General features: G+C 36.6%; 1 protein-coding gene across 3 annotated transcripts in view; it reads left to right on the top strand.

Annotated features, from left to right (window-relative positions):
- Window positions 1–24,337, top strand: part of TRPM7 (transient receptor potential cation channel subfamily M member 7) — a 121,248-nt gene that overhangs the window by 13,616 nt on the left and 83,295 nt on the right. For all 3 annotated transcript variants that reach the window (XM_015063469.3, XM_027067239.2, XM_027067238.2), the window contains exons 2-4: window positions 7,563–7,642; window positions 14,575–14,613; window positions 22,039–22,237. In XM_015063469.3, coding sequence (XP_014918955.2) covers window positions 7,563–7,642; window positions 14,575–14,613; window positions 22,039–22,237 — 318 coding nt within the window. The remainder of the gene's footprint in view (window positions 1–7,562; window positions 7,643–14,574; window positions 14,614–22,038; window positions 22,238–24,337) is intronic.

Consider the following 24,337-nt stretch of genomic DNA (forward strand, 5'->3'; position numbering starts at 1 on the left):
GCTTAACTGACTGAGCCACCCAGGGGCCCCAGTTTTTACATTTTTTAAAGTTTAAAAAACAAAACAATATATGACAGAGACAGTATGTGGTCTAAAAGCCTAAAACATTTACCATCACTATTTGCTGATTCCCCATTTAGAGTATAGCCATACTTCTCTAAGTCTGAAATTGAAGGAACATCAGTTTAAGAGAAGAGGTGTTCATTAGGGGCCCAGTAAGTTGCACACGTTTGTTGAAAAATAATGGTAGAAGTGAATTTGAAGAAAAGATGGGAAACCAGGACTATATTAATAATCATTCTGTAGTTTTGTTAAAAAAGGCATCGTGCAGGGAAACCTAGATGGCTCGCCAGTTAAGCGTCCAACTTCACCTCAGGTCAAGATCTTGAGGTTTGTGAGTTCCAGCCCCGCTTAGGGCTCTCTGCTTACAGCCTGGAGCCTGGAGCCTGCTTTGGATTCTGTGTCTTCTTCTCTCTCTCTGCCCCTCCCCCACTAGTGGTCACTCTCTCTCTCTCTCTCTCTCAAAAATAAACATTAAAAAAATTAAAAAAAAAAAACAGAAGGCATCATGCTAAAGTAAAGGATTTGGAAATTGTCTCTTGTATCCATTCCTTTACTAGTCCAGAACCCCATTGCCCCTCCCACAAATACTGGTGGCTCTAGTTTACTTTTATTTGTCTCCCTAATTAATCTTCCTATCCAGAGCTCTGATCATTTCTTAATGTTAAATTCTACTTGGGATTCCTTATTTTCCATATAGAACCATCTCTTAAATAAAAATGTGAAATATTTTTATTAACATTTAGTTAGGAAGGCATAGCTATGAAAAGTATATACCTGTGACTCATTTTTGTGAGTATTTCAATGGGTAAATACCCAAAGTTTTGCACACCAGCATTTAGACTTAACTGGGCCATTAGTTCATTGCTGTAGAGCAGTCCAAATTGTTGGAATCTGCCCCTATCCCAACCCTGTTTGAATAACTATAGCTGAAGTTGCTTTAGGCAGGCTAGGAACAGAATAGGGGGAAAGCTAATACTGGTTAGCAGTAGTTAGTAATTAACAATACCTTTTGGGAGAAGTATGTTAGCCCTTCTGTTCTTCACCGCCCCCCCCCCCCCCATGTTCAGAAAATTACCCTTGATCTTAGTCAAAGGGCCAAGAAGCAATCCTGTTCAGAAAATTATACACAAAATGATCACCCAGGCATTCCCCTTTTAAAGTAATTAATGTATTTTTACTCAGTGGCTTATTTAAAGCATATCATCAAGTGGTCTTGAAATGCTTATCTTAAATTTCTCTTGAAAAGTCAGTAGAGGTTTTGGAGTCAGGGCAAACAATTAGCTGTGTGACTCTGGGCAGTTTCTTAACTTCTGTGTCTAACTAGTTTGTGCATCTATAATGAGGGAATACTAATAGCACCCAATTCATAGGATTACTGTGAGAATAGGATGAGTTAACGCATATAAAACATTTAGAACAGTGCCTGAAAAACGCACTATCTACTAATTAAAGTTACCTCTTGTTATATGCACTTTGGGCAAAGGGTTTACAAAAGATACAACGTCAACTGTGTTTTTAGGCAACATTTTTTATGTGACATATGGGTAAATTTATATGAATTGGGAAACCAAAAATATTGGCTAATAGAGAAGTAAGTCATAGCTTTGGGTTTCCCTTTGTTCAGTGACTCCTGTACTGGGCATTTCCTTTGTGGGGGACCTTGTCATCTATGAAGCTGTTAACAAGAGATACTGGCTTTTGAGGTTTATGAGGCAAGGGCAGATCCTGTACCTGCTCATTGTGTATCTTGTCACCTTGCACTTAAGCTGTCTGTTGCATGTTTGATCCAGAGACTCCCACCAAACAAGAATAGTTGATGCTCCCTTGTTGGTAGTCTGTGACTCCAGTCTTTTTTTTTTTTTTAAGTTTATTTATTTTGAATGTGAGAGAGCATGAGTGGGGGAGGAGCAGCGAGACAGGGAGAGAGATTCCCAAGCAGGCTCCATACTGTCAGTGTGGAGCTCCATGTGGGACTTGAACTCACAAACTGTGAGATCATGACCTGAGCTGAAGTCACATGCTCAACCAACTGAGCCACCCAGGCACACACCCCTCCCCCCCTTTTTTTAATGTTCACTTATTTGGAGAGCGAGTGAGTGCTCGTGTGAGTGGGAGAAGGGCAGAAGGAGAGAACCCAAAGCAGGCCCTGGGCTTATGCAGTACTTAACTTGGGACTTGATCTCACTACCATGACATCATGAACTGAGCCGAAATCAAGAGTCCATCGCTTAACACCCTGAGCCACCCAGGTGCCCCACCCCAATCTATTTTTATAAGAGGCCATGCCAAATGTAGCTATGGGATTATGAGAGTCTTTGGGGGGGGGGGGTGTCTTTATTTCTGGTTGAGCCTAGAAAGACCCCTGCCCCCATGGGTTTGTACTCCTTTGATCTTCATTTGTTATACAAAGTAAATTGTAAACACCACTGTCAGGGATGCCTGGCTGGCTCAGTCAGAAACGCATGTGACTCTTGATCTGGAGTTTGTGAATTGGAGCCCCATGTTGGGTATAGAGATTACTAAAAACAAAGCAAAACACAGCAAAACAACCACTTTGCATTTGAAAACATATGGCTTGAGGTGTTTTATAAACTTGTAACTGTAATAGAAGATCATTGCTGGAATATTTTACCTCTAACTTATTCTGAATTTATTGTCTTTTAATAACTTTTTTATTTATCTTCATGTTGGGTTTTCAGAATCTGCAAATCGTTTTTCATCAGTTTTGGGAAATTCTTATCATTTCTTTAAACATTGCCTTTGCCCATTCTTTCCCTTTTCTCCTTCTGGAACTCTGATTAAACATACATTTGTTCTCTTCATTCTGTTTTTATATGTTTCTTAACCCCTGCCTTTCAAGTAGCTTTATTGTGGTATAATGCACATACTCTAAAATTTGCCCTCTGTAAGTATACAAGTTTGATGGCTTTTAGTAAATTTAGTTTTATAACCACCACGATACAGTTTTAGCACACTTCTCTCCTCTCCCAAAGTTTCCTAGTATGTGTTTGCAGTTTATCACTCCTCTTACTCTTAGCCCCAGGCATTTACTAAACTTAACAGTTCCTATGTTTTTGTCTTTTTCTAGAAGTTTCATGCAAATGCAGTTACATAATCTTATGTGCCTTTTTTCACTTAGTGTAATGTTTTTGAGGTGTAGCAATGTTGCATGTTATCCTTAGCTTGTCCCTCTTAATAAGTAGTATACTATTATATGGATATTTTATTTTGTTGCCTGTTACGAATATTGCTTCTGTGAACATTCAGATACAAGTCTGTGTGTGGACATGTTTTTCTTTTTCTTGGAAAGATACCTCAGAGTGGAATTGCTGGGTGATAGTAAGTTTATGTTTAAAATGACCAAACTTTCCCATATTATCTGTATCTGAATTATATTAATAAGTGAACAAGCAATAAGCGTATAGCAATAAGTACAATCACTAACCTGCCTTTTCTTTTTTTACAAACCATTTCCAATTTGTCTAAGAGATGCAAACTTTATATATATTTTTAATGTTTATTTTTGAGAGGGGCAGGGGAGGTGCAGAGAGTAAGGGAGACACAGAGTCCAAAGCAGGCTCCAGACTCTGAGCTGTCAGCAGAGCCCGATGTGGGGCTCGAACTCACAAGCCGTGATCATGACCTGAGCCTGTCAGATGCTTAACCAGCTGAGCCACCCAGGCGCCCCTAAGAGATGCAGACTTTAAATAAGCAAATCACAATGTAATTTCAGCACTACTCCTGAATCCTGTGTTTCTTAATAATAGCATAATGAAAATTTCATGAGTTTTAAGCAGCAGGTTAAGTTGGTTTTGGTAGAAGTTCAGCCTCACATCATCATATGTTAGAGTAGCACTACCAAATATTTTTTTTTAAGTTACAAGCAGAAATTCCATGAAATGTCTTGTCTTTTCAGTTACATGTGCTCTGCCTTAGTTTCAGTGTATGGTTGTGGAGTGGGAGAAAGGTCTAGATTAGGAATAATATACTAGTAGTTTAAACTGACATGGTCAGATCTTTTGGTTCTCAGGACAGTGCTTTAAATGTGATCCTGGGGATGATGGCCCTATTACTCTGTAGTTCCATAAGACTGTGAGGGATGGTGTTGGAAATTGCATTTTTAAATAGTGTAAGCCTCACTGAGAAAGTGACATTTGCTCAAATACTTGAAGGAGGTGATAGAATCAAAGTAATGAAGCAGGATGCAGAGATGCAAAGCACTAGGACCTTAAAGGCTATTGTAAGGACTTTGGCTTTTATAACACTCTTGAGTAAGACGTGAAGGCATTGGAGAGTCTTGAGAGAGAAGTGACATAATGACATATTTTTAAAAGATTATCTCTCTTGAGGAATAGACTGTAAAGTAGCAAGGGTGATAGAGTGATTTCTGGTAAGCCAGGCAAAAGGTGGTAATGGCTTGGATCAGAATAGTAGCAGTGAAGATGTGAGAAGTGGCTGGATTCTGGATGTGTTTTGAAGGCAACCTGACAGATTTTGCTCATGGGGTTTTATAGGGGAAGTAGATAAAGAGGAAATCAAGAATGTCACTGAGATTTTTGCCTTAAAAAATAGAACTGGAAGAATAGAGTTGCCATTTACTGAGATGGGGAAGACTAAGAAATAAGTGTTTCAATGAAAGGTGAGTTCAGTTTAGGCCATCTTGTTTGTTTGTTTGTTTGTTTGTTTTGAGAGAGCATGCACACAGGGGAGGGCCAGAGACAGAGGTAGAGAGAGAATGCCCAGCAAGTTCCATGCTATCAGCACAGAGCCTGACACGGGGCTTGATCTCATGAACCATGAGATCATGACCTGAGCTGAAACCAAGAGACGGACACTTACCCAACTCAGCCACCCAGATACCCCATCTTAAGTTTGAGATGCCTCTTGGACATCAGAGTAAAGCTGTTGAGTAGGCAGTTCAATATATGAGCATAGAGTTTAGGGAAGGAGCTAGTGTAGAAATATAAATTTGGGACTCATCCAGTTATTGATAATAAACTGGATGTGAGTGAATATAATTGGGAAAAAGAACTCCAAAGATTGGGGAGATAAAGGGAGGAATCAGCAAAGGAGGTAGAAGGAGTGAGCAGTGAAGAGAAGAAAACCAAACTAACTCATGAAGATGTTTTAAGTAGGTGAGAATGATCAGCTTTGTTAAATGCTGCTGATATATCAGTGAAGATGAGTCCTGAAAATTGATTTTTGGATTTAGAGAAAGAATGGTTGGCTTGAAAGTCTGACTGGAGTGGGGTTTAGAAAGCATGGGAGGAAAAGAAAAGAGGGAAAAACTTTTACCTGTGATCTGTACTGTAGGTGGAGGCAGAAATATGGAGTGTTAACTTGAGGAGAAGGTGGGGTCAGACAAAAGTTTGTTGTGTTTGTTTTTTAAAATGAGAGTTGGTAGCATGTTGCATGTTGATGGGAATGAGTTAATAAAGGACAAAAAAAAAATTAACTGGTAGAGAGTGACCTTTACTTCGTGAGGTGTGTGGGACCTAGGATGCAAGAGGAGTGGTTGGACTTAAATAGAAGTAAACATAGTCACAGGAAGGAAAGCAGAATATATGGGCTCATTAGTGGCTAGATGTGATGGAAGTTGTACATGTTCTTGTTGCTTAAATTTGCTCAGTTAAATGGGAAGTGAGGTCATCTTTTGAGATTAAGAATGGGAAAGGAGGGTTAGAGGTTTGAGGAAAGAAGGAAATACTGTGAAATCATACAGGAAAATGAGAAAATGGACCAGAGAAATATTGTGCGATTATTGGGCATCATTAAGGAGCATTTGAGGTTTGTGGTCAGAGTTTTTTTTTTTTTAACGTTTATTTATTATTGAGAGACAGACACAGAGCATGAGCAGGGGAGGGGTAGAGAGAGGGGAAGACACAGAATCTGAAGTAGGCTCCAGGCTCTGAGCTGTCAGCACAGAGCCCGACGCGGGGCTCGAACTCATGAACTGTGAGATCATGACCTGAGCCGAAGTCAGTTGCCTAACCAACTGAGACACCCAGGTGCCCCTGTGGTCAGGGTTTTAAAGTGAAACTAGAGGTCATTGTTTTGTTTTTGTCTAGTTACATTATGGAATAGTTATGGAGTAGTTAGAGAATGGTGGAGGGATTATGCTAAGTGAGTTTTAGAATGTAAGATATTTTGCTGATTCAGTGCTCTTCTAGTGGTCATCCTGTGTTTTTTTATAACCAGGAGATTATGGTATAATTTGCTCCTACCTAAGTGAGTATATTTAAATAAAGAACCATTGACCTAGGAGATAGACATTTTGGATGGAGAGACAGAATTTTGGTACCAGAATTAGCATTGGGGGACAGACTAAGTTTTATCGTTAGGGTACCTGAAGGATTTGAGAGGAACCTGCAAAACTTCACCCATCATAATTTTGTCTTATGTTTCTTCTCCTAGAGGTTTCCTTTTAGAACATGGGCTCTTCCTTTTTTGGACTGTCCTGTTAATACTGATATATTACATGGAGGATGGAACCAATGGTCTTTAATCTATTATAATGTATAGAGTTTTGTCTGTCCCAGTACCTAATGCCTCATCCTTTTGTAATCAGTCGCCAGTAGCAGGATAAGGATCCAGAGTCTAAGAGTCTAAGGATCCAGGGAGAAGCTTAAGTAGTGATATAAAAAATTAATTTAAAAAAATCATTTAGGGGTGTGTGGGTGGCTTAATTGGTCAAGCATCTGACTCTTGATTTAGGCTCAGGTCATGATCTCATGGTTTGTGGGATTGAGCCTCGCATCGGGCTCCATGCTGTATGTGGAGCCTGCTTAAGATACTCTCTTTCCCTCTGCCCCTCTCCCCCACTCATACTCCCTCTTTCTCCAAAATAAAATATCTTTTAAATTTTAAAAATTATTTCAAATTTTACAGTAATTGATGGAATTTTTTAATCTTCCACTGTGATCCTAAATTTGTCTTATTTTCCCTGTTAAATTTTCACTTTATATATTTTGAGACTATTGATTTGGTTATTCAGATTTAAGATTGTTACAGCAATCTGGTGAATCAGACATCTGTAATCATGTAATAACTTGCCCTATCTCTATTGAAGTTTTTAGTCTCTATTTTTCCTGATATTTTTCTTTTAGGATTTGTTTGATATCTTTTTCTGACGGTCACTTTTAATTGGCTTTTAAATGATCCATTTCCCAGGATCATACTGCCCCCTCTTGAGGTTTTTGGCCCATAGTGGGAATCTCAAACTTGATTTTCCTCCTCACATTATATGAAGCAATAGTATCTTCACAGCATGTTGATTTAGTAATCCAAATAACAATGGACTTGAATGGACTCATTCTGATATTTTAGGTATGCTATCTTCAGTAAGCCTTTATTATATACTTAACGGTAAATATTTAGTGGATTGGGAAAAAAATTAAATAGTATGGAATTATTTGTTTTTATGTATTTATCATTACATTATTTTACTGTAGTATTGGTGGGTTAATTTATAAACCATCTTTTAAAACTTTTTGTTTCAGTCCCAGAAATCCTGGATAGAAAGCACTTTGACGAAGAGGGAATGTGTATATATTATACCAAGTTCCAAAGACCCTCACAGGTAAGCATACCTTTGTTTCTTGGGTTCTTCTAGAAATTTAGATGTAAATTATATTGGAGTTTATTTATTAGAAACCAGATTATTATTATTTTTAATGCTTATTTATTTTTGAGAGAGAGACAGCATGAGCAGGGGTGGGGCAGAGAGAGAGGGGGAAACACAGAATCAGAAGTAGGCTCCAGGCTCCAGGCTCTGAGCTGTCAGTACAGATAAAAGCCAAAATTAGTAAAATAGTTATAATTATTGTTAACTTTTGTGCATGCTGTTAATTATTTAAGATTGAGAGAAGGAGATATCCTTAGCACAATATCAGTATTCTGGAGTTCTTATTTTTTGTATTTTTGAGAGATAGAGAGGGGCTAGTGAGCAAGGGGCAGAGGATCCCATGAGGGGCAGAGAGAGACACAGAGAACAGGGGCTCAGCCAAAGCGGGGCTCATGTTTTACCCAAAGCAGGATTTGTGCTCACCCAGTGCAGGGCTCAAGCTCACCTGATGTGTGCAACTCTAACTCACAAACGATGAGATCCTGACCTGAGCTGAAGTCACATGTTTCACAACTGAGCCACACAGGCACCCTGGAGTTCTTAATGATGTTTACTTCTTCAGAGTATTCCCCCATCCCTATACTCCCCCAGATCATACTAGTATGTTACAAAGATAGGGCAGTTAAGACTCATTTTTAACTGATTCACTGATAATGAGAACTTAAAAATGTGTAGGTATTTATTAAACATCTTTTGATGGGGCGCCTGGGTGGCGCAGTCGGTTAAGCGTCCGACTTCAGCCAGGTCACGATCTCGCGGTCCGTGAGTTCGAGCCCCACGTCAGACTCTGGGCTGATGGCTCAGAGCCTGGAGCCTGTTTCCGATTCTGTGTCTCCCTCTCTCTCTGCCCCTCCCCCGTTCATGCTCTGTCTCTCTCTGTCCCAAAAATAAATAAACGTTGAAAAAAAAGATTAAAAAAAAACAAAACATCTTTTGAGTACCCAACACTACGGTTCATGCTAAAGAAACCAATGCAAACCTAATAGTTGCTGTATTTGTTTGCCAAGATGTAGATAGAACTCAGCATCTCCTAGAAAACCTGTTGTCAGAAGTTATAGGCATCTCTAATTGACTTTTTGGTCTTTAAAATGGTTTTGGTAATAGAAAAATTTTAAAGTAAAGGTGCTAGTTAAAATTCAAGAAAAAGTTGACCTATTGAGGTATTTACTGAAGTAACATTTTTCATAATTTTTTTTTTGAGGCATAAAAATAGAAAAAAATTTAAAAGGGCAAATCAAAGATAGAGTTATTTCCTGTGATGCAGAGAGGTTCCTAGCATACAGAGAACCTCTCTTTACAGGCACTTAGGAAAAATTAGTTGAGAAAGAATTTTGAATTTTCTTACCTTTCTCATCTCCTGCCAAATCTTCTTCTCTGCTCAGTTAACTTCTCTGCAACTTTTACTTCCATTTGATATATGACTCTTATCAAAACATAGCCAAATTCAGAACTATAATAAATCAACCTAAAATTTATATGAAACCACAGAAGACCCTATATAGCCAAAGCAATCTTGAGAAAGAAGAACAAAGCTGAAGGTTAGCACAATCCCAGATTTCAAGATATACTACAAAACTATAGTAATCAAGACAGTATGGTACTGGCACAAAAATAGAGGTTAATGGAATAGGATAGAGAGCCCAGAAATAACCCATGCTTATATGGTCAATTAATCTGTGAGAAAGATAGCAAAAATATACAGTGGGGAAAAAAGCTATTTCTTCATCAAATAGTGTTGAGAAAAATGGACAGCTACATGCAAAGAATAAAACTGGACTGCTTTCTTATACCATAAACAAAAATAAACTCAAAATGGATTAAAGACTTACATGTGAGACCTGAAATCATTAAACTCCTAAAAGAAAATAAGCAAGTAATCTCTTGTATATATGCCTTAGCAACATTTTTATGGAAATGTCTCCTCAAGCAAGGGAAACAAAAGCAGTAATAAGCTATTAGGATTATACAAAAATGAAAGGCTTTTCCACATCAAAGGAAGCCATTAATAAAACAAAAGGCAACTTACTGAGTGGGAGAAGATATTTGCAAATGATATATCTGGTAAGAGGTTAGTGTCCTAAATGTATAAAGAACGTCTATAACTCAACAGCAAAAAAAAATGGTCTGATTAAAATTAGGCAGAAGACCCAAATAGACATTGTCGCAGAGAAGACATACAGATAGCCAACAGATACATGAAAAGATGCTCAACATCACTAATCATCAGGGAAATGAAAATCAAAGCCTCAATGGAAAGAAAAAAAAAATCAATGAGCTATCCTCATCTCCTACTAGTCAGAATGGCTAGTATCAGAATGACAAAAAATAAAAAGTGGTGGCAAAGATGTGGAGAAAAGGGAACCATTTTGCACTATTTGTGGGAATGTAATTTGATACAGTGACCATGAAAGTGTGGTGGTCCTCAAAAATTAAAAATAGGAATACCATTTGATCAGGAATTCCACTACTTAGTACCCAAAGAAAACAAAAACACTGATTAAAAAAGATATATGCACTCCTGTATTTCTTGCAGCCTTATTTACAGTAGCCCAGCTGTGGAAGCATCATAAGTGTTCATCAATAGATAAATAAAGAAGATACTGTGTGGGTGTGTGGGTGTGTGGTGTGTGTATACATATACAGTGGAATATTACTTAGTCATAAAGAAGAATGGAATCTTGCTATTTGTAACAACATGGATGGACTTTGAGGGTATTATGCTAAGAGAAATAAGACAGAGAAAGACAAATACCATATGATTTTACTCATATATGGACTCTGAAAACCAGAACAGATAAAAATAGACTCATAAATACAGAGAACAAATTGGTAGTTTCCAGAGTAGATGGGGTGGAGGGTGAGGGGTGTGGTGGGGAGATGCATGAAATAAATGAATAAAATGAATTAAGTCACAGAGATAAAAAAAAAAAAAGTACAGCATAAGGAGTATAGTCAGTAATATTATAATAATGGGACAATTTACTGTGGTATGCATTTTCAGTATAGTTGGTCACTATGTTGTATACCTGAAACTTGTATAACAGTGGTATGTCAACTATACATCAATAATAAAACTTTTTAGAAAAATAGGGAAATGGGTAATTTTTTATTAACTGGTGTATTTTAAATTATAGCATCTGTCACTGTTATTGTTCATAGTGGGTATTTAGTAAATATTTGTTGAATGGAATTTCTAAACCTTCTGTTTGTTACATTTCATAAACCTGCTGTTTGAATTCAACATTTCTCTTTGACGGTGAGAAAACTCTATTTTGAATATATGTCTCTCTTAAACAAATATCTGTTAGAAGAGCCATGTACATGATAAATTTTGAAAACTTTTGAGAATCAGAAAGTTGGTTCAGTACTCAGAGTTTCAGTATGTCAAGGCAGTCATTATTAATAACATTTTGGTGCATTTACTTTTAATATTTCTTCAGTAGGTTTTGTTTTAAAATACTGCTACATTTAGTCTGTAAAATACGGTATATGCTCTTTAACAAAATGTTATAGTAATATATTTTTTGATATTGCAGATATTTTATAAGAATGGTAATACTAATATTCTGTTAGTGTATATGCCATAATTCGCATACCTGTTCCACTGTTGGGCAGATTTGGGTGGTTTTCAATTCTTAGCCATTATAAAGTAAAATTAGGCCATAATGAAGACCTTAGAGGATAAAACTTTTTTTGTATTTAAGGTTTTTTTTTTTAATTTCTTTTCTTACCACAAATCAGTCGGAATAAACAGGTTTTGTCAATTTTATTTTCCTTTAATTTTTTTAAATCTTTATTTATTTTTGAGAGAGAGACAGAGTGTGAGCAGGGGAGGAGCAGAGAGAGAGGGAGACACAGAATCCAAAGCAGGCTCCAGGTCCCAAGCTGTCAGCACAGAGCCCGAAGTGGGGCTTGAACTCACAAACCGTAAGATCATGACCTGAGCCAAAGTCGGACGCTCAACTGACTGAGCCACCCAGGCACCCCTGTATTTAAGGTTTTTTCCCCCTCTTAGGGTATGTAATGCCAGAAGACTTTCTAAAAGGAATAAAGCAATATATATTATTACCAGTAGTGACAAGAATGCTTACTTTATTAAATATTGATTAGAGTAACATTTTTCATTATCTTCAAGAAAAAGTGTTAAGTAGAAAATAGTGTATGTTTTAAATTTGCATTTATTTGATTTTTGAGAAAACATTTTTTATCTTTTTATATTCAATTTTTTGTAGGTTCTGTAAATGTCTTTTAGATAATTAAAACATTATTATTTTTTTCTTTTTTGAGAGAGAGAGAGTATATGCATATGTGCAGGGTAAGGGCAAAGAGAGAGGGGGAGAGAGAATCGCTGACACAGGGCTCTATTTTCATGACCATGAGATCACAACCTGTGCCGAAATCAAGAGTTGGATGCTTAACTGACTAAGCTACTCAGGCACCCCAAAACAGATCATCTTAATGTCTCTTTCAGTCATTATTTTTTGAATCAATTTGAATTTCTTTCTAATTATTATAGATGTTTTGTTACAATGTAATACTACATTTCTTAACCAGAGAGCAGAAGTGACATTTCCCAGGTCACATGACTAATAATTCATAAAGGTGGGATTAGAATTTAGATCTCCTTAGTTCAGTGTGTCATTTCAAAGTAAGACATTGTTCTTTCTTTGGGAGGAAATTATGTTTTTGATTTATTAAAAAAGTAGATTATATTATTAATATGGAGTTTATTTCCTATAAATTCATTAATTTCATTTTGCAGTAGAAACAATAAAAGTACTCATTAGGTGTTAAGTCTCATTTTGTTATTAAGTATCTTTGGCTTTAGCCATCCATATGAGGCATAATTTTCAAACAGTGATAGCTGGTCATTTCCTTCTATACTAGTTGAAATTTTGTTTAAGGTTTATTTATTTATTTATTTTTAATTTTTAATTTTTATTTTCGAGAGGGAGAGTGACAGAGCACGAACAGGGGAGGGCAGACAGAAAGGGAGACACAGAATCCGAAGTAGGCTTCAGGCTCCGAGCTTGTCCTTACAGAGCCTGATGCGGAGCTTGAACTCACAAACTGCGAGATCATGACCTGAGCCAAAGTCAGACGCTTAACCGACTGAGCCATCCAGGCACCCCTACACTAGTTGAGTTTTAAAATTAGATTTTTTATGAATAGGTTTAGTTAAAAAAAAATTTTTTTTAATGTTGATTTTTGAGAGAGAGTGAGAGAGAGTGCAAGTGGGGGAGAGGCAGACACAGAATCTGAAGCAGGCTCCAGGCTCTGAGCTGTCAGCACAGAGCCTGAGATGGGCTCGAACCCATGAACAGTGAGATCATGACCTGAGCCAAAGTCGGATGCTTAACTTACTGAGCCACCCAGTTGTTCATATAAATAGGTTTAATACATGGGTTTGTAAGATATCAAAATTTATAAGTGAAAGGCTCCTTTCTACCACTGTGCCTTAACTATAAGTTCCCTTTCCTAAAGAAAACCAATGTTACTAATTCTTGGAATACCTTTCAGAGATAGCCAGATACTGTCTTTGCATGTCCTAGCCGATGTGTATTTACTCCTTCCTCTCCCCTTTTAATTACATACCATTTAACCCACTGTGTTTATTATCTTGGCAGTAACCACTTTTCTTAATTGTTTCATCCTTTTAAATTATATATCTGGATTATAATTTGTTTTAGTAGTCCCTTGTTAACGAACATTTTAGCTATTCTGTTTTTCTTTTTGCTATTAGAAAAAAAATGCTGTAATGAATGAACAACCTTGTATATTGCTACAAATATTTTTTAGCCTATACTTTTAGTATTGGTATTAGAATTTGAGGAGTTTACATTTTTTTCATTTTGATGGGTATTACCAAATTGCCCTCCATAGAGATTGTATCAGTTTATACTCCCACCAACATGAGTCTACATATCTCTGTTCTTTCCAAGATACTGTCTTAAAGGTTAAAAAATCTTTTCTAATCAAATACCTTTTCATATGTGTTTTTACCATGAAGTATCCATATATTTTCCTTTTTTATGTAGATTTGGTGAAACTCTTTATATAGTAGGGAAACTAACCTTTTGCCTGCAATTATTTTTTCCTCAGTTTCTTTTTAGACTTTATGAGTGACATATTTTTGCCACATAACAAAGTGTATTTTTATGTAGTTAAATCTATCAGTCTTTTTCTCTTATAGTTTCTGGTTTTTGTCACAACTAATTGTATTTAAAATAATGGAAGCTATTTTAAATATTAGGAGGGTGAGGCGTTGGGTAAAATAGGTGAAGGGAAGTAAGAGGTACAAACTTAAGTTGTAAAATAAATAATGAGAGGAAAGTACAGCATAAGGAATATAGTTAATAATACTATAATAATATTGTATGGTGGCAGATAGTGACTGTACTTATCTTGGTGAGCACTGACTAATGTATAGAATTGTTGAATCACTATGTTGTATATCTGAAACTAACATTGTATGTCAACTACAATTTAAAAAATGTGGAGGGACGCATGGGTGGCTCAGTCAGTTGAGCATCTGAGTCTTGATTTCAGTTCGGGTCCTGATCCCAGGGTTGTGGGATTGAGTCCTGCATCGGGCTCCACGCTGAGGGTGGAGCCTGCTTAAGATTCTCTCTCTCCCCCTCTCTGACTCTCTCCCCCACTGGTGCTTTCTCTCTTTCTAAAATTTAAAAAAAAAAGTGGAAACTATGTGAGTTAAAAAAATAGTTATTTGAATATATATATCAAGGTATAAATGACCTATGATATGTACTGAAAAATTAAACTAAGTATGTAATTTTGCTTTGTTTTGTACTATTACATAGATTTTATATAGTTTAAACTATTTTTTTTTAACTTTTAAGAAATAAATAATTTACCTTGTTTTATAGATGCCTTCCAGGATGTCAAATTTGTCAGCAACTTGTCAGGTAAGTTTAATAACATAACTCTGTTGAACAAATTTTGAAAAATAAAACAAATCTATTAAAAGCATCAGTTAGAATAAAAAGTATAAAACTCACAGGTTATTATGTTTGAGGGTTACTTTACTCAGAGTTGGGAGAGAAAGGATAAGGTGTGAAACTCCAATGAAACTACATGAGCAGAGTTCTAAAGCTGGATGTGAATTAGTTGGGTAAAGATTGAGCAAAAGTGATTTAGGCAGAGAGAATAGGATGTGGAAAAGCCTGACAGTGAAAGAGATTATGGTTCTGTCAGGAAACTGCAGAATGTAATATGGATATTGGAAAGATGTGAGCTGGAGAAGTAAGTAGGGACCAGATCATTTAAACTATATACTGTGACACATAGTTTTGATTTTGTTTTCTTCTTTTTTTTCTTCTTTGGTAAAAGCAGTTGGCATTTTGAGGAGATTATTGGGAGAAAAAAGTAGTCTGGAAAGTTTTGGAGTAATTTTGGAATAAATCAGAGCTTGAATTAATATAGTGGCTATGATGATGAAGAGAGGTAGACATATTTGAAGGGATGAATGAGATAAGCTCAATAGGATTTGATGAATGTGTAGAGAAAGGAAGATTTGAAGATAGTACCTAAATTTCTAACTTATCTAAGTAAATAGTAATCTTGTTCATTAAGATCTGATGAAGGGTTAGAAGAGTAATAATAGAAGGTCTCTGGTAGGTAGGCTAGGAAGAAAAGTACACAGTGAGTTCATTTTAGATATATTGAGTTGTTTTACCATTTCCAGTCTTATACATTCCTTCCTTTATATGTGAGGTTCCATCTGGTATCTTTCCACTCAGACTGAGGAGCTTCCTTTAGTGTTTGATAGAATGCAGGTAGTGGAGGTGAATTTTCTCAAACTGGTTTATCTGAAAATGTATTTTCATATTTTTCAGGTTTTTTTTTTTTTAACTCATTTTTGAAGGATATTTTCTCTAGATGTAGAATGCTGAGTTGACCATTTTCCCATTCCAGCACTTTAAAGATAACGTTATTTTGTCTTCTGGCTTTTGTTTTTGGTGCGACGTCAGTTGTCACTAGTGTAGTTATTCTGTATGTAATGCCATCTTTTTTCCCTCTGCTAGTTTAAAGATTTTTTTTCTGTATCTTTAGTTTCCAGCAGCAGGTATACAATGTGCCTAAGAGTGGTTCTCTTTGTATATACTCTGCAGTAATATTTGCAAGTTCATATCTATCACTGGATTGGGAAGTTTTTAGTCATTGTTTCTTAAAATATTTTTCTGCCCCATTCTCTCTTTCTTCCCTCTGAGACTCCAGTTATACCTTTGTTAGATTGTATGATATTTTCCATGGGTTACTGAGGCCCTGCTTTTTTTTTTGTAATTAAAATTTTATTTTAATTAAATAATTAAAATTCATAATTAAAATTATGCTGATTAAAGTAGAACATTTGTATTGATATGTCTTAAGATTCACTAATCTTTTTTTTCTTTGATTACTATAGCTTTGTATATTTTCTTTCACTAATTATTTCTGCAGTCACCAATAATGCTGTTTGGCCCATCCAGTGAACTTTTTGTGCATTATATTTTTCAGTTCTAAAATTTTTGATTCTTTATTACAGTTTCTAAGTCACTACTGAGATGCCCTGTCTGTATCCTTGTTATCACATCATCTTCTATTTATAGAAGTCTTTGAACATATTTATAACATCTGCATTAAAATTTTTTTTTTACTAATTCCAACATCAGGTGTCATTTAGGGTCTGTTTCTGTTGAATTATTGAATTTACTTTTTTCTTGATTACAAGTCACTTTTTTTGCTTTTTAATATATATAGTAATTTTTTATTATATGCTCTGTGTTTGCATGATCCACCTCAGGAGTTCTGGGCTATGTTGTCTTCCTTTGAAGAATTTGAATTTTGTTCTGACAGGTGATTAAATTATTGGCAGATTATTTTGTCCTATCAGGCTTGATTTTATTCTTTGTTAGGGCAATTCTATTTTTATTTTGAACTTAGTCTTAGAATGTGGACTGTACTCCTAAGGTATAACCTTTTTAGGATCTCAGCAGGATGCCCAGTATGCCCAGTATGGCTTTTCACTCTGAGCTAAAACTGCAGTGTTTCCCAGCTCTTTATGATTCCATTCTCAGACCCACAGCAAGTGATTTCTGCTAGGTGTCAAAGTCTTGACTAACACAGATCCAGCTCAGTGTATGGCCAAGAACCCATGGTGACTCCTCATGCAAGTTTCTTTTCTCCCTCTTTATAGTTCTCTCTTCTCTTGTACCCGGCTACAAATTCTAGCTGTTTCATCAGTCTGGAATTCTGTTTGTTGCTTCCTTCCTCAGCTCTTGACACTGCCATTTTTTACCTGGGCATTATCTCAGTGCATAATGGTTGAGAAACTGCCCCAGTGTGGTGCATTTATGGGACTCACCTCATATATTTTTCTTCATGTCAGGGATTGAAGTCTCAGTACCTCTTGTTCAGTAGTTAAAAACAGTTATCTCATATATTTTGTCTACTTTTGTCAAGTGTCCCCAGGATGACCTTGAGGTTTGGTGATTAGCTAGAAGGACTCACAGGACTCAGGATGTAGTGAGTAGTACTCATGGCCAATGCTTAGTAAGTATGAGGATATCTGTGTTGAAGAAGTTGTCTCTTTTCTTAGTTTGCTGAAAATGTTTCTAGTGAATAGATGTTGAATTTTGTTGGTCTTTTTGTTTCATTGGTTTTCTTTTCATATTTCATTATGTTCTCTTTATTATAATTTCTTCCTATCTGCTTACTTTGGGTTTAATTTGCCCTTTTTAGTTTTTTAAGGTAGAAGTTTAGATTAGTATTGCTTGCAGATCTTGTTTTCTAATTTATATATTACAAATTTTTATCCTATATATTTTATAGTGCAAAGTATGCATATAAATACACTAGCTTTTATACTAAACACTGTACAGTTAGATCCCGCATATTTTGATATTATTTCTATTTTCATTTTTTCAAATATTTTCTAGTTTCTTTGTGACTTTCTTTGATCCATGAGTTAATAAAAAGTGTGTCATTTAATTTCCAAAAACTTGAGGATTTTCCCAGTATGTTTCTTTTATTGGTTTCTAGTTTAATTTCACTGTAGTCTGAGAACATACTTTATATGATTTTCATCCTTATTTTAGTTTATTGAGACTTATTTTGTGGCCCAGAATATGGTTAATCTTGGTGAATACTTCCTGTGCGCTCAAGTAGAGTTTTTATTCTTTTGCTGGTGGAGTGTTCTGTAAATGTCTATTCAGTCACTTTGGTTGCCTGATAGTTTTGTTCCAGTCTTACAGGATTCTGATTTGATAAGGAGTTTTGTTTTTTTTTCCTTTTATTACTTTAAAGATGCTTTGCAAACAAGTTGGGGTACCTGGCTGGCTCACTTGGAACAGCATGCGACTCTTAATCTTGGGGTTGTGAATTTGAACCCCACGTTGGGTTTAGAGATTACATAAATAAAACTTAAAAAAAAAAGTAAGATGCTATACCACAGTGACTGTGGATTGCATGATTTTTTTATAGGATGTCTGCTGTCATAATTAGCTTTGTTCTTTGGCATATATTGTGACACTTGTACTCTGCTACTTTTCTTTTTTTTTTTTTTTTTTTTTTGCTACTTTTCTACTTTTAAGATTTTCTCTATCACTGGCTTTCAGCAGTGCTCTAGTGTGATTTCTTTAAGCTTGTTTTCCTTAGTTGTTATTGAACTGCTCAAATTTGTCTTTCAAATAGTTTTCAGATTTTTGCCCAGAGTTTTCAAATTTTTATTTCCACTCCCTCATTTCTGGGCCTTGGATTATGTGTGTGTGTTGAGATACTTAATATTGTTCCACAGGTTGCTAATGTTCTATTCCTTTTGTTCCCCTCCAGTCTTTTCTGTCATTGTTTCAGTTTGGATAGAGTCTTTTGCTGTTTTTTCAAGTTTACGGGTTTTCTTTCTTTGTGGTGTCTTATATGTTATAAATCTTACCCTATGGCATTTTCATTTCAGATATTATTTTTATTTTATTATTTATTAATTAGTTTATTTAATTTTTTAATTTACATCTAAGTTAGCATATAGTGCAACAGTGATTTCAGGAATAGATTCCTTAATGCCCTTTACCCATTTAGCGCTCCTGCCCTCCCACAACCCCTCCAGCAACACTCTGTTTGTTCTCTATGTTTAAGAGTCTCTTATGTTTTGTCCTCCTCCCTGTTTTTAATATTATTTTTGCTTCCCTTCCCTTATGTTCATCTGTTTTGTATCTTAAATTCCTCATATGTGTGAAGTCATATATTTGTCTTTCTCTGACTAATTTCGCTTAGCATAATACCCTCCAGTTCCATCCATGTAGTTGCAAGATTTCATTCTTTTTGATTGCTCCATTGTATATATATATACCATATCTTTATCCATTCATCTGTTGATGGGCATTTGGGCTCTTTCCGTACTTTGGCCATTGTTGATAGTACTGCTATAAACTTTGGGGTGCATGTTTTCCTTTGAAACAGCACACCTGTATCCCTTGGATAAATACCTAGTAGTGCAATTGCCAGGTTGTAGTGTAGTTCTATTTTTTAGTTTTTTGAGGAACCTCCATAGTGTTTTCCAGAGTGACTGCACCAGTTTGCATTCCCACCAGCAGTGCAAAAGAGATCCTCTTTTTCCGCATCCTAGCCAACATCTGTTGTTGCCTGAATTGTTAATGTTAGCCATTCGGACAGGTGTGAGGTGGTGTCGTGTCCCATTGTGGTTTTGATTTGTATTTCCCTGATGATGAGTGATGTTGAGCATTTTCATGTGTCGGTTGGCCATCTGGATGTCTACTTTGGAGAAGATATTCATGTCTTTTGCCCATTTCTTCAGTGGATTATTTGTTTTTTTGGGGGTGTTGAGTTTGATAAGTTCTTTATAGATTTTGGATACTAACCCTTTATCTGATAGGTCACTTGCAAGTATCTTCTCTCATTCTGTCAGTTGCCTTTTAGTTTTGCTGATTGTTTCCTTCGCTGTATAGAAGCTTTTTATTTTGATGAGGTCCCAGTAGTTCCATTTTTGCCCTCAGAGATGTGTAGCATAAGAAGTTGCTGTGACTGAGGTCAAAGAGGTTTTTGCCTGCTTTCTCCTCTTGGATTTTGATGGCTTCCTGTCTTACATTTAGGTCTTTCATCCATTCATTTTAAGTGGTCCAGGTTCATTTTTCTGCATGTCGCTGTCCAGTTTTCCTAGAACCATTTGCTGAAGAGACTGTCTCTATTCCGTTGGGTGTTCTTTCCTGCTTTCTCAAAGATTAGTTGGCCATACTTTTGTGGGTCCATTTCTGAGTTCTCTATTGTGTTCCATTGATCTGAGTGTCTGTTTATGTGCCAATACCATACTGTCTTGATGATTACAGCTTTGTAATACATCTTGAAGTCTGGCACTGTGATACCTCCAGCTTTGGTTTTCTTTTTCAAGATTGCTTTGGCTGTTTGGGGTCTTTTCTGGTTCCATGCAAATTTTCGGATTGTTTGTTCTAGCTCTGTGAAGAATGATGGTGTTATTTTGTTAGGGATTGCTCAGATATTATTTTTAGATGTTGTAGTTGCATGTTTTGTTTAATTTAATTTAATTTAATTTAATTTAATTTAATTTAATTTTAATTTTTAGTAGGCTTCATGTCCAGCATGAAACCCAATGCAGGGTTTGAACTCACAACCCTGAGATCAAGACCTGATCTGAGATCAAGAGTAAGGTACTTAACTAACTGAGCCACTCAGGTGCCCCTGGTTCGGCCTTTTTTAAAAAAGTATTTTACAGGGGTGCCTTGATGGCTCAGTTGGTTAACATCCTACTCTTGATTTCAACTCAGGTCATCCCACGGTCATGAGATCAAGCCCCGAGTTAGGCTCTAGTGGGCATGGAGCCTACTGAAGATTCTTTCTTTCTCTTCCTCTGCTCCTCCTCAACTCGTGTGTGTGTGTGTGTATGCGCGAGCACGTGCTCTCTCTCTCTCTCTCAAAAAAATTTTTTTTTCCAGTTCCTCCCTGGTTGTGGTCCTGTTTTCATTCTGGTCACCTCCCAGAGCATATTTTTAATGGAGTTTATTTATAGTAGTTGTTATAGTTTCTGCTAATTCAACCATGTCTGTACAATTTTGGGTCTTCACGTAGTGATTTGTTTCCTACTTATTTTCCTACTTCTTTGCATGCTTCGTAATTAAAAAAAATGTTTTGAGAGAGAGAGAGAGAGATTGAGCCAGGGGAGGGGCAGATAGAGAGGAGAGTATAACAAGCATGATCCATGCTGTCAGCTTGGAGCCCAACACAGAGTTCAGTCCCACAAACCACGAGATCATAACCTGAGCCGAAACCAGGAGTCAGATGCTTAACCAACTGAGCCACCCAGGTGCCGCGCATGCTTTGTAATTTTTGACGGATGCTATGCGTTATGAACTTTATGTCTTAGGGTGCTGGATTTTGTCATTTTCTGTTAGGGAGTTTTGGGCTTGTTTTAGCAGGGAATTAAGTTACTTTGGATCAGTTTGATCATTTCAAGTCTTGCTTTTCTAGTTTGTCATGGCACATGTGGGTCTAGGTCTAATTTAGCCCTTCTAATAGGCATTACTCTTCTGATGACCCTTTTATAGGTCTTGTATATTGATTGAGATCTGTACTCTGGCTGGTGACAACACAAACTGTTCCCTGCCCTTTATGAACTTCTGGAGTTATTTGGCCTACTGTTGTCTAGTAGTTCTTGTTTGCTTTGGGTAGTTTATTCTTATTCACGTTCAAGGAGACCGTTCTGCAAAAATCTGGAACTCTCTCATGTAGCTCCCTCCTCTCTTTGTTTTTTGCCCTACAAATCTTGCTCCTTTGGTTTCTACAAACTGCAGTTAAGATTTTTTTGTCAAATCATTGAGACTGACTGGCTCCACTGGGTTCCGGCTTCCTATGTAGTAGTGTCCAATAATTGCTTCTAGGTAGAATACAATTGCTCTTTCTGCTCCTGGACCTGGGTCACCAGTGTTATCATTGTATAGGTTAGTTTGTATTTTCTTGAATTCTTTATACATTAAATCATAGAAATACGTTTTGTTTGGCATCTGGATTCTTTCATGAAGCATGATAATTTTGAGATCATCCATATTGTGTTTATTAGTGGTTCATTCCTTTCTGCTGCTGAATACTGTTCTATTATGTGGTTATACTACATTTTTTAGGTGTCCCACACTAAAGTTAGAGGACTACATCATCACAAGCAAATGTATTTATACTATTTTCATGCTATGTTGAAGGTATTAATTTATTGGTATTGTAAAATTAAAAAGTTAAATTATTTTTATACTCTTCATTGGTTCGTTCATTTTAATTCAGTTTTCCATTGACTAATTTTTTTGAAAGATCTTTTAAAAATTTCTTTACTTCAGGTGTTTTTGTGGTCGTTTGGTCAAGCAACATGCTTGTTTTACTGCAAGTCTTGCCATGAAATACTCAGATGTGAAATTGGGTGACCATTTTAATCAGACATTAGAAGAATGGTCTGTGGAAAAGCATACAGAACAGAGCCCAACAGATGCTTATGGAGTCATAAATTTTCAAGGCGGTTCTCATTCCTATAGAGCTAAGGTATGTCACATACTTGATTTTTTAAAATTTCATTTATCTTGTTATCTAAATAATACACATTTGTTGTCTGAAGATTTATGTAACAGTAAGTCAGGAAATTAGTCTCAGCCATTTTGTTATGTATTTTGAAGTTATTTGTATAGGTGCATATAAATATAGAAGTATCATTTTTTTTTGGTGAATTGAACCTTTTATCATTATGAAATGTCTTTTAATCTCATTTTTTTGACAAAGTCTGGTTTTTCTTTTTTTTTTTTTTTAATGTTTTTATTTTTGAGAGAGAGAGGGAGAAACAGAGCACGAGCTGGGGGTGGGAGGTGGGCAGAGAGAGAGGGAGACACAGAATCTGAGGCAGGCTCCGGACTCTGAGCTGTTGGCACAGAGCCCAATGCAGGGCTCAAACTCGTGAATTGCAAGATCATCACCTGGGGCATCCAGGTGCCTCCAGTGTCTGGTTTTTCTTAAATCAGCATAGCTAAGTTTTTTTTTTTCTTCCCTTTTACTTTTAACCTTTCCTTATGTTTAAGAGGTTTCTTTTTTCTTTCTTTCTTTTTTTTTTAATTTTTTTTTAACGTTTATTTATTTTTGAGACAGAGAGAGACAGAGCATGAGCGGGGGAGGGCCAGAGAGAGAGGGTGACACAGAATCTGAAACAGGCTCCAGGCTCTGAGCTGTCAGCACAGAGCCCGATGCGAGGCTTGAACTCACGGACCGCGAGATCATGACCTGAGCCGAAGTCGGACGCTTAACCGACTGAGCCACCCAGGCGCCCCAAGAGGTTTCTTTTTAAGAAGCACATAATTTTTAAGTTTAGTTTACTGTTGCGCTTTTTCTTTATTCCCTTTTCTTTCTTACATGCTTTGGATTAAGTATTTTTTTTTATTATTTCCTTCTTTATTAGCATGTTATTGATAACATTGTTTTTCTGTAGATTAAATCTTTTATTTGTTTGTTTGTTTTGAGAGAGAGGGAGAGAACGAGCAGGGGTAAGGCAGAGAGAGAGAGGGAGAGAGAGAATCCCAAGGAGGCTCTGTGCTGACAGCTCCAGTGCGGGGCTTGAACTCATGAATTGTGAGATCATGACCTGAGCCAAAATCAAGAGTTGGGTGCTTAACCAACTGAGCCACTCAGGTGCCCCTTTCTATAGATTAATCTTACAGTAAACACTACAAAATGCATTTTAATTTATTGTAAGTTTGTCCTTTTACTACTTTTTGGACAGTGCGAGAACCTTCAGAATACTTTTTAACTGCATTTATTTCTCTCATGACTTATGTGCTTTTGTTGGCATAATTTTAAACCCCCAAACATAATTATTATTTGTTTAGATTCACCAACATTTTACCCTTTAGGTTGTTCTTTGTTCTAACTCCCTGCCTTGCTGGGAGAAGCAGTGCTAAAGGTGGATTCATCTCTCCAAGTTTTCCTATTCTTTCGGATCTGGATCCCAGTTTTTCATGGCCTTGGTAGCTTTCTGATGCTTTCAGACCTGTTATTTATGGGATGCCTGGGTGGCTCAGTCATTTTTTTTTTAATTTTTTTTAATGTTTATCTTTATTTTTGAGAGAGAGAGACAGAGCATGAGCTGGGGAGAGATGGAGAGAGAGGGAGACACAGAATCTGAAGCAGGCTCTGGGCTCTGAGCTGTCAGCACAGAGCCCGATGCGGGGCTCGAGCTCATCAACTGCGAGATCATGACCTGAGCTGAAGTCGGACGCTCAACCGACTGAGGCACCCAGGCGCTCCTGGCTCAGTCATTTAAGTGCGGACTTTGGCTCAGGTCATGATCTTGCAAGTCATGAGTTCAAGCCCTTTGTCAGACTCTGTGCTGATGGTGCAGAGTCTGCTTGGGATTTTCACTCTCTCTGCCCCTCCCCTACTTGCGCTTTCTCTCCCTAAATAAATAAACTTAAAAAAAGTGTTATTTATTTTCTAGCTTCTCTGTTCCTAGGGGCAGAGTTAATTCAAGACAGTCTAGTCTACCATTGTCCAAAGTGGAATTCCTTATTTATTCCTTAAATAATCTTTTTTTTAATTTGTTTTCTAAACACTATTTTATGTACCCAAATATAATAATGACTTAAAACTAATGTGGGAAGA

Source organism: Acinonyx jubatus, chromosome B3, assembly GCF_027475565.1.
Source record: "Acinonyx jubatus isolate Ajub_Pintada_27869175 chromosome B3, VMU_Ajub_asm_v1.0, whole genome shotgun sequence".
NCBI classification, from domain to species: Eukaryota; Metazoa; Chordata; class Mammalia; order Carnivora; family Felidae; genus Acinonyx; species Acinonyx jubatus.